We start from the raw sequence: 11183 nt of genomic DNA, 5'->3' as shown, positions 1-11183 counted from the left end.
TCGGTTTGAATTACCTTTATTAAAAGATACAGGATACTAGATTTGACACCAATATTTAAAGATGCAGCACTTGATTGTTACAGGCTGAGGCATCAGATCCAGAAAACTTTTTTTTTCCTTTCTGCTATCTGTGCCTTACAAATGGTTCCCGTAAATACTGTATCCGCAGTATACGACCACTACTGACATCTGGATATCGCATCGCTAATATTTTTTTTTCTTTTAATCACATTAAATCCTTAAAAAAAGAAAGAGAGATTCTTGCTAAACCATGCAACACCCAACAAGCCAACATTTACAGTTAGTCTTAGACCACGATGATTCACTCAAATGGTACTTCAGAGTTCAATATGTTCAGCTACAATGAAAATATCATATCCAAAGACTTGACACAATAATGATAGTACATATTTTTTAAGGGACACCAGTTTATCCCTTGATTTACTGCTCTCACATTCAAGCTCGAAAGCTGAATATTATTCACATCTTACGTCCTTGGTATAAGAGAGAGGTTTAGAAAGGTTTAATTTAGTTCATAAGCGTATCAAATCCTTAAGGACTTACATGCATCTCTTTCTACAATATACACAGTTCAGTTCCAGTCGTTCATTGGTCTGCTCCTTCAAATAAAACATGCCACAAAGTCTCGCGAGAACTGGCGCTTCGATAGCAAACACAAAAGTTAAAACAGCATGTGTATGAAAAACGAAGGCAAAAAGGTCGGGCCTTTTTAGTTGGAGTGTAATCTGGGTTTAGGAGAGATGACGCACCATTATGAGGGGAAGAGAGAATATGTGAAAAGTTATTATAATCAATAACAGAAAACAGAAAAAAAACATATGAGAAAACAGAAAACGGAGATGTTAAGAAAGACAGCAAATACAGTCTCAGTGAATCTAAATGATCTAAATGCACCTAATTAAAATGTATCCTATTTTGCTGCCACAGTCTCTCACTCCAAGTAATGCCCTGTGGGTTTCTAAGTGTATGATGCCAGTTCAGAGGCACAATTACGTTTGCTGTATGTTGGGAGCAGGTACGGCTGTGACACCTGTTGTTTCAGTATCTTTAAAATCACGAAATTTTGGACCTACAGTTCCTAAACTTTGATACAAAGTACCCACATTTGTTCACGACAAATAGCGCCAATTTACATTTGTGCAAGATTATTACAGATGTTTAAGGGTGATGCTAAATATGTGCTGTTCTTACTTTCTTTTCTCCTACTCCCAACTGGTCCTGGTGGATGGCTGCATTAACAGGAAGAAACCTCCGGCAGAGGTTTCTTCCCGTTAATGCAGCCATCCTCCTTCCTCCCCACCATAGCCAACTGTTCAAAGATCTATATTTGTGAGTGTTTGATGTTATATTTTACTGAGCTATCATTGGGAACATTTTTCAGCTAAATGAGAAAAAACTGAGCACATTGTCTGTCACACGTGCTAATTCTGCTCCGGTCTCTACAGGTTAATCTGCCATAAGCTAACCTTTAAAGGTATTTAATTATTAATTTAATAATGATTTGAAACTGAATTGTTCCTTTTTTAACTTTGTTGGCTGCATTTAAAAAACATTTGCAGGTACACCACAGGCGATCCTTCTTTCAGTTCCCCAGGCTTTTTCTTTAAAATGATTAAAAACCAACAGTGTTCTTCTTTTTAAAGATGTAATAGATTGGCAATGCTATTTTCTAACCCACCCTATCCCTGGTAGCAATTACAAATAACATTAGACTTATAAATAGTATTTATCTGTTAAAACCTCTAATTTTATCTCTAATTGTATGTGCACTAAAAATTGTGTTGGTCCCAAAAAATTAAAAAATTGAAAATTGAAACTTGAAAGAAAGAAAGAAAGAAAGAAAGAAAGAAAGAAAGAAAGAAAGAAAGAAAGTTACTACCTAAAAATCTCTTATCCTTAAAGCTTACAATGTTAAACACCGAACACCGAAATTTCTCATCCGTAGGATAATAAAGGTTTATTCTATTCTATTAAATCAGGGATGGACAGGGTAAACAATGATCTTGTCCCTCACTGGTATATAACACTGTTATAACCCGCATGTTATAAGCACACCTATTCTCTCCCACCCAGTGACACCCAGACATCAGCCGCTGTATTACTTAGAAACAGATGAAAACTCTAAACTGGTTCTGAGTTGTTTATATTTCTGTAGTTGCTTCTCAACCATTTGCAGCAGAAATGTGAGATACAATCTTGAAGTGTAAGTCTCCCTAATTTTAAGGAGGAAAGTGTACCACAGGTGCACTTTGTGACTTTGAGGTTTTTTCAGCTAATCTGGTGCTTAATTGCCTCGATGAGCTGTCCCTGCTGCCGAGTTCACTCTGTGAATGGACCAAACAACCTTTCCTGTCACCGGCATGTGCCTGCCCCTCTCATCTTCTTTTGTCTGTATCTCTGCTTTTTAAACCTGAAATGCTCTGATGTGTGAATCCGAAATCTCTCCTGCTGGTTCTGCGGGAGGTTTCTTCCTGTTAAAAGTGAGTTTCTTCTTCCCCACTGTGGCCAAGTGCTTGCTCATAGGGGTTGTTTAATTGGTGTGATTTTCTTTCTAATATTGTAGTGTCTTTACCTTACACTATAAAGCACTTAGAGGCGACTGTTGTTGTGATGTTGCTATAAAAGAAAACCTGTTCTAATGTTTACTGCAAGCTGTTCAGGACATCTTGTCCCAGTTAACTCTATAATGATAAAATAAAAAAGAATAAATCCACCTTACTTACTGGACACAACAGCAGTCTCTGGAGTTTGTTTCCCTTCAGCTATAAAAATGATTTTGCCATGTTTATATTTTATTGGATTTGTGCCTTGAACGGATTAAACACCCTTTCATTACTTGCCTACACACGCCATGAGGAAGGAACTGAAAGCAAGCGGAAAGGGAGATTTCAGCATGTGGTTAACTCTGAACAATAGCAGAGAAAGAGGGCATTCTCTTTTCTAAAAGTCTCAGTCACTCGTGGTTTTCTGGAGGCCTGCGTGTAGTGCACTAAACAGAAAAGGAGGGAAAAGGTGGAAGAGGAGAGTTAGAAAACTTCTTGTTTTGGCCACTGCAAGGTAGCTCTCATGAAATGTGGCGGAAGATGACAGAGACAAGAGGGGATGAAGAATAGACGTGAAAGAAGGAAAGAGAGCAGAATTATTACTCTCTCTCTAACACACACACACAGACTCTCTCTCTCTCTCTCTCTCTCTCTCTCTCTCTCACACACACACACACACACTCTCTCTCTCTCTCTCTCTCTCTCTCTCTCTCTCTCTCTCTCTCTCTCTCTCTCACACACACACACACACACTCCCAATCGATTAATTCCAGTCCTTGCTGATATTGAGGTTCCACTCCCAGGATAAGTAGACGTTCTTGTCATCATCAGTGAAGCAGGACTTGATCTGATACTGGCCACGGGACATCACGCCTTTAGTTGCCTCATCGATCGGGCAAAGAAACTCCTGCTCCCCTGCGCGTGGGCCGTAACTTCCTACCATGTACACCGCCTTGTTCACTGTGAAGAGACGCAAACAGAGCATGTAGCTCTCTAACAACCTTTTCTCTGATTCTAACAATCTATCTGTGCATTCAGTGCAAACATTTCAAAGGTGCCATTTTCACCCTTCTGTACTTTTATTTTTGTACAATATGTATGTGACATACAATATTTTGTTCATAAAAAATAGAAACACAAGTCCATTTCACTGACTGATGTTCAGTGTCTTTGTTGATGGATGTTTAGTTGCATTCAAACACAATATATGGACAATATGCAGAAGCTGCTCAGCCATGAAGCTCCCTGCACAAAGTTTTTGTGCTGATGTTAATGCCCGGGGAGGTTTGGATCTCTGCAGTCGCTGAGTCATCAGCGTGTTGGTTACCCCCATCGTTAACTCTACATAGTCTGACACTTTGTGGCTGAGTTGCTATGGTTACTTAATGGTTCCACTTTGCAATAATACCACTTTAGATGATCGTCACATATTTAGGAGGGATAGAATTTAATGAACTGACTTGGTGCACCATGCTTGAATTAAGTGAGCCCTTTAGAATTACCCATTTTTCAGAAATGTTTGTAAAGGCAGACTGCATGGCTAGATGCTTGATTTTACACACCTGTGGCAATAGGATCCACCTCTTAACTTGGATTCAAAGGTTAAGACGTGTGTTCCAGCACTTTTTTTCATGACTGAACTTACTTCTCACTCCTTTTCTGTAGGTCACTTGACGGTACTTCAGGCCAGAAACGATTTCTCTGTTCACCTGCAGACACACATCGTTTCAAACATGTTCATTAATTTGTGATTTCCTCTTTCCAGGCTGCCCCCACCCCCAAAAAAGAAATCAGTTCACACTGACTCAGTGAGCAAAAGGTAAGTGAGAGTGTCTAATTCACATAATGCATAATGCAGCATAAACCGATGTAAAAAAGAAATCTCCACACAACCTTAAGGATATCTTTGCTACATTAATGGAAACACATTTTTATGTACAAAAGGAAAATGAAGTAATTAAAGAAAAAATACCAGACACGTAAACAAAATGTACATATCTGAGATTTGTAATCTTATGTGGACTAATTTAGTCCAGATCTTCTAACATGGGACACAAACAGAGATACTACAATTGCTCATCACTCACTATGCAAAGTGCCTTAAAACACAATTACCTTTTATTCAGATGAGACCACAGCTGGAAAAAACAGCTTCGTGTAATATGTAGCAGCATCCTTCCTCAGTCAATACATCCATCATTACAGTGCTTCTGCTACTGGATATTTACTGCTATCCAGCATCCTTTTGGCAAATTAAATAATTTTTTTCATAAGTAGCCCATAAGTAGTTTTTTTTAAGCAGATTTGTGTTGATTAGCTTGTATTTTATCCATTTCACAAAATGGGTTATAAGTTTCACTTTATTCGTTACATTTTAATGAGGTGAGAAAAAAATACTAGTCTCAAGGAAAAAAGAGAGAAATTCTGGGATTGTCATTATTTCTACACATACCCTTACACACACATAAGGTCTGTGGGACCTTAAACATTCAATCAATGAAGTAAACCATCGTTAAATGTAACAGCAAACTGCAGTGATAATCTTTGCCCAGCAGGTGTCCTCGCAGCACAGCTGAGCTGCTCATTCCCTGAGCTGTTTGGCTATTCTACCCACCTCTACCTTTTCCTTCAGGGCAAGGTCTCTTGGGTCCTTCCTCAAGCCCAGTACTTCCACACATTCACACTTAGACATACACTGACCTATTTTCTAGGCTTACTTACTCTTTGCTTTTCAATAAAGATCCAGGTGATAGGGTGACTCGCTCCTGGTGATTCATTCAAATTACTTCTGTATCATAACAGCAATGTTTAGCTTTCATCTCCAGGTCAATAGTATTCCCCGCACTCTCAGACAATGAGACCTATGCAGGGTTATAGATGAGCTGGCTCCTGGTTGTCTTACAATCAGCTCCACCGAATTTTAAAAATGCGATAAACTACTATCCCTACTGACTCAAGGGAAGTTCAGCTAAACTACAATTGAGTTCTGACCTTTTCTTATTTCTGTGGCAAATAATTTATGAAGTTACCCTCTGGGGAATTCACTTGGTTTCAAAAACATTTTCATCACCTCAGGTGTTTATTGTGAATGTGACAGCTAAACATTGAGGGGTTTATTTGTAACAGAGAAAAGAAGGAAGAGATTAGAGGTGTGAGGAAGTGTGGATGGCAGAGCATGAAGTGAAAAAGAAGAGAACAGGGAAGTGAGGCAAGAGAAAGGCAGGAAAGGATGATGATGCTGGGAAGAGGAGAGGAGAGTGTGGAGGCTGGGCGGGGTAGCATTTGAATGATTAAAGGAACATTATTAAAAGAGACAGAGGAAAGGAATTGAATTAAATCACTGCTATCATCAGGCTTATTAATATAACAAATAAACTAGGAGGAATTTGGTTTGTTACTGGTGTCATGATGAGCAAACATAACTAACTAGATATTTACTTTTTTCTTTACATTTACATATACACTGAACAAAAATATAAACGCAACACTTTTGTTTTTGCTCCCATTCCCCATGGGATGGACGTAGAGACCTCAAATTCATTCCAGATACACAATATAACCATCCCTCCCAAACAGTGGTCACAAATCAGTCCAAATGTGTGGTAGTGGGCACATCTGCTATATTGAGATAATCCATCCCACCTCACAGGTGTGCCACATCAGGATGCTGATCTGACATCATGAGTAGTGCACAGGTGTACCTCAGACTGCCCACAACAAAAGGCCACCCTGGAATGTGCAGTTTTTTGCGCTATTGGGGGTCTGGGGACCCAGAACCGGTCAGTATCTGGTGTGACCACCATTTGCCTCATGCAGTGCAACACATCGTCGCATGGAGTCTATCAGATTGTCAATTGTGGCCTGTGGAATGTTGGTCCACTCCACTTCAATGGCTGTGCGAGGTTGTTGGATATTCGTGGGAACTGGTACACGCTGTCGTATACGCCGGTCAAGCACATCCCGAACATGCTCAATGGGTGACATGTCCGGTGAGTATGCTGGCCATGCAAGAACTGGGACATTCTCAGCTGCCATCTGCCCTGAACAATGTGAACCACGATTCATCCGTGAAGCGCACACCTCTCCAACGTGCCAGACGCCATCGAATGTGAGCATTTGCCCACACAAGTCTGTTACGGCGACGAGCTGGAGTCAGGTCAAGACCCCGATGAGGACGACGGGCATGCAGTTGAGCGTCCCTGAGACGGTTTCTGACAGTTTGTGCAGAAATTGTTTGGTTGTGCAAACCAATTGTTCCAGCAGCTGTCTGGGTGGCTGGTCTCAGACGATCTTGGAGGTGAACCTGCTGGATGTGGAGGTCCTGGGCTGGTGTGGTTACACGAGGTCTGCGGTTGTGAGGCCGGTTGGATGTGCTGCCATATTCTTTGAAACGCCTGTGGAGACGGCTTATGGTTGAGAAATGAACATTCAATGCACGGGCGACAGATCTGGTTGACATTCCTGCTGTCAGCATGCCAATTGCACGCTCCCTCATTGCATCTGTTGCTTTTTGCTGTGAGACAAAACTGCACATTCCAGGGTGGCCTTTTGTTGTGGGCAGTCTGAGGTACACCTGTGCACTACTCATGATGTCAGATCAGCATCCTGATGTGGCACACCTGTGAGGTGGGATGGATTATCTCAATATAGCAGATGTGCCCACTACCACACATTTGGACTGATTTGTGACCACTGTTTGGGAGGGATGGTTATATTGTGTATCTGGAATGAATTTTAGGTCTCTACGTCCATCCCATGGGGAATGGGAGCAAAAACAAAAGTGTTGCGTTTATATTTTTGTTCAGTGTAGAAAAAAAGTTCTGCATGCACTTGGCAATACGGAAACACATTCAAATAAAAATTTAATGTTCATTTGCAGCATTTATAGCAACGTTATCCTTTCAGGGGAATTTACAACATCAACACAATCATTAAAGTCACTTTCACACATACACCACAACTCCGAACTTAGCCTGCCGGCTATCTAGCACAAAACCTGTGTGAAGGCGCCAGTGGGAGAATATTTTGGTTATGTGTGCTGCCTCCACTAAACCACACAGAGGACTTCCAGTAGTACAAAAGCTACTGAAGTGGACAATTTCCCACAGTGTGAGAAGTGACAGCTGTGGAAAATTACCCTACCTGTTTCTGTCTCCTTATAATTTTACAGTACGAGATGTAGTCAGTTGTGCACGATATCCTTTGAACACAGTGTTCTCACTGTATCCTGTACTGTGGCTGACAGATACCTTGTCCCTTTGCAAAGACAAATTATAAATCAAAAAGACTTACAATATGTATTGATAGTCTTTGTGCATTAGAGTAAAACTGAGGAGAGGTCACTATGAGACTGATGCATGTCTTCAAATGTGGTTTATATGATGGAAACATATGAAAATGGAGCTGTTAGTGTCATATATGTCTGGGTAAACCATAATGGGCTTCCACAAAGAGGAACATTCAGCTAATGCAGTTAGAAGAGAAAATAGTTCAAGAGAGATAAAAGCCCAGAAAAAAAACATGAAACTGGAAGAGTTTGTTGAAGTGGAAAATCCCCCGAAAGCATTAAATGTGTAGCACAGTGCAGTGACAGAAAGGAAGCTAATGAAAGGGCTCCGGAGAAAAAGAAACTGACAAATCTTCCCTGAGAAATTATTGTGTGTATCCTTCCTTTGAGCCTCAGTGTGTCAGAGTGGATCACAACCTTGAGTGTGCTCCTCCAATGGCTCCACCTAAGTGACCTCTAATCCACTGCCAGCAAAGAATCAAGATGGACAGACTCTTCCAGTGAGCTGGCTGTATAAAAACGTCTTGGTGCAAACTGCCATATTCTGCAGTTCTGCCCTTGGCCTCTCAGTGTTCACGTAACAAAGACAGCTGATAACGTGAAAACTCCCACCGAGTCTTATTTCCACAGCATTAAAAGGGTTTCATCTCCAGCATGAAGCTTTACAAGCACTATAAAATTAAGCAGCACTGAAAAAGCCCATTAAAAAAAGATAATGGTCTGCTTTGATTTTGGTGGTTTGATTTTATAGCACGTGGTGGCTTACTCAGCACTGTGTCTCCCTTTCCACCTCTTAATCACTTCCAGTAGATACCTTCCCATCTGTTTGTTTCCACCCCTCTCTCTCACACACACACACACACACACACACACACACACACACACACACACACACACACACACACACACACAGAGTAACCCACACTAAGGCTCGCCATCCTTAATATATCCTGTGCGACTGTATCTTTCCAACTTACCTTGAAGTGTATCTTTAGTCTGTATTTCACTCCCTCCTGTAAGGAGAAGCTCTTCTCCTTCAGAGCGATCAGGTCTCCTGCACAATCAACAACAAAGAAACAATAAAACATCCCTAATGGACCACATGACATGTATGACATCACTCACTCCACATGTAAAATGACTAGAAGGGTCACCCTCTTATTGCTTCTTACATATCCAGAAATGTAGCTTACTGACTTACACAGCAACTGGAGAATTGCACCATAATATGACCACCATGATATAATTGTTTAAAGAGGGATGCCAGTGAATTCCCAGAATTGTCTTCTCATGTTTTCTGCTAAATCGGAATGAGTAAATTTAAAAAGAAAATGTGCTTAAAGTTATAGTGCATAACATTTTCCCCTTGAGATGTTAGTAGATTGCAGATTGTCCCTCCCAATTAAAGCACATAATCCTAGCTATGGTAGCTGATGTAGGACAAACATGTTTTTGGCAGCCAAAACCAAAAAGATGTGCCCCATCACGGACACAGCTGGTTAGAGTGCTTCGCTACTTTTTTACATGCTATATTTCAACATATTTTAATAAATCATGGAATAAAAAACACATATATAATCCATTAATGATTTTGCAATATTTAACACTATAACCCCAGAGTCACCATAAAATCTCTGAGTGTATTTAGCAAAGCTAAGTTTTGCCACTATCTGTGAAAGGCTGTCAGTCCACCGTTTACCTCAGCTATCAGTGCTAGAAGCGTCTATGTCTGTTTATTTGGGAGGATGCTGTAAAAGTTTGTGAAAGAAGTCAAAGAGTCAGCGCAGCTCACTTCTGACAAATGACAATAATATTGAGGTGAGTTGTTGAGAACTTTTCTGTCAGCAGGTGCTGCTGTTTTTGCCATAGTTAGCCAAACCAAGCTAACTTTTAGTTATAAAGCACTTTAGAATAGTACTTAACATTATACATTATACAATACAAAAACAACTCTCAGTCAAACACTGTGGCCAATCAAAACAAGTGGATTTTAAGAAGTGACTTAAAACAATTAGCCTCTGTTAGCATATGTTAGCCTCTGTTAGCATCTGTTACCTGCTGCTAGCTGGTATTAATGAAACTTTCTTGGAAGTCGATATAACTTTGTTGGACTCTGATGCTTAGTGAATAAACTATTATAGGATGTGAGAATATAATCAAGGAGAAAGTGCGATTTTAAGGACGCTCTATCCAAATATTATCAGGCATGTTGTTAGCTTACTGTATAACTAGCTGGTATTGTATAACCTGTCAGTTGTAGGTTGACTGGAGGGAACATGGCACTTTCCATAAAATAACCTATGAAAACGCATCAATTTCTTGGAAGATGACTAATTTATGTACTGTGTTTTTTAAATTATGAAATAACCTGAAAAAAATTGCTGACTGTACCTTTAAAGGAACTCTGACATACTGGTTATTTATTGTTACTGGGTAAAACCAGTATGGTTTCTTTGTATAGTAAAAGTGTCTCAGTTGTGTGGTGTGGTTGAATGAGTTCATACTGCAGTGGTGGCAAAGCATCCTGGCCCATTGAAAAAGCACAGAGCAATCAGAAATGCATCCACTGCCTAATCACTTTATATGTCAATTTAAACCAAACCATCAGTCCTGAGTGCTTCCTAATGGACAAAGAGAAACAAAAGAGGAAGCAAAGGAGGAGGAGATGAAGGAGAGATAGAAGAATGGGGCAAATAAAAAAAACAGATAGCAGTGATATGATGCGAGGAAGAAGTGAGGCAGTCAGAGAATCAAAGCAAGACATCTTAAAAATTCACGTAGATGTACATTTAAATTCGCAATAAATAAATAAATATAAACGCCTAACTGTTCCTACAGTATGTGGTTATGTCTTAATTTTGACAATCTGCACATCCCCTTGTGGTTTGGGAGCTTCTTGTTGCTGCGAGATAAAGTCATCAGATAAAAACCAAACATGCCATTTACCTCGGTAGCTTCTCCATCTCTATTTCTGTCTCATTTCTTTGGACTCATCTCCCTCTCTGAACTGCAGCCTGTAACCCTCCCTCTCATATAACCTCCTTTCTACCTTCCTGTGCACCTCCTTCCTCTCCCTACTCTCGTCTCAGGAGACAGAGAGAAGAGAAAAGAAGCTGGCCACCCTTGGGAGCGTCTGACTGAGAAAATAGGTCAATGTGGAAAGCTGTCTACCTGTTCTCCCCCCCTTCTCTCTTGCAAAAAAAACACAAGCAGGTATGAACACCAGCAAGTATGCATGCAAGGATACACACACACACACACACAAGCCCTTACACTTTGCACATATTGCACCAATGGCGATCACTGCTTGTTATTTTTTATGCCACAAAATC

The 11183-nt window shown here is 40.3% G+C and overlaps 1 protein-coding gene across 1 annotated transcript in view; it reads right to left on the bottom strand.

The window, feature by feature from the left end:
- The window catches only part of arhgdig (Rho GDP dissociation inhibitor (GDI) gamma), a 33942-nt gene continuing 22759 nt past the window's right edge, over nucleotides 1-11183 (bottom strand). Inside the window, exons 4-6 of the mRNA XM_086288624.1 lie at nucleotides 8829-8905; nucleotides 4210-4273; nucleotides 1-3524 (exon numbers count right to left, since the gene is read on the bottom strand). Of these exons, the coding sequence (XP_086144750.1) occupies nucleotides 3328-3524; nucleotides 4210-4273; nucleotides 8829-8905 (338 nt within the window). The 3' untranslated portion in view covers nucleotides 1-3327. The remainder of the gene's footprint in view (nucleotides 3525-4209; nucleotides 4274-8828; nucleotides 8906-11183) is intronic.

Source organism: Aulonocara sp. 'chitande type north' Nkhata Bay, linkage group LG4 (assembly GCF_057382095.1).
Source record: "Aulonocara sp. 'chitande type north' Nkhata Bay isolate Kocher_YH1m ecotype deep benthic linkage group LG4, A_spYH_male_GT1.1, whole genome shotgun sequence".
NCBI lineage: Eukaryota > Metazoa > Chordata > Actinopteri > Cichliformes > Cichlidae > Aulonocara > Aulonocara sp. 'chitande type north' Nkhata Bay.
The sequence above is the reverse complement of the archived record's forward strand: the minus strand, read 5'-3'. Positions and strand labels throughout refer to the sequence as shown.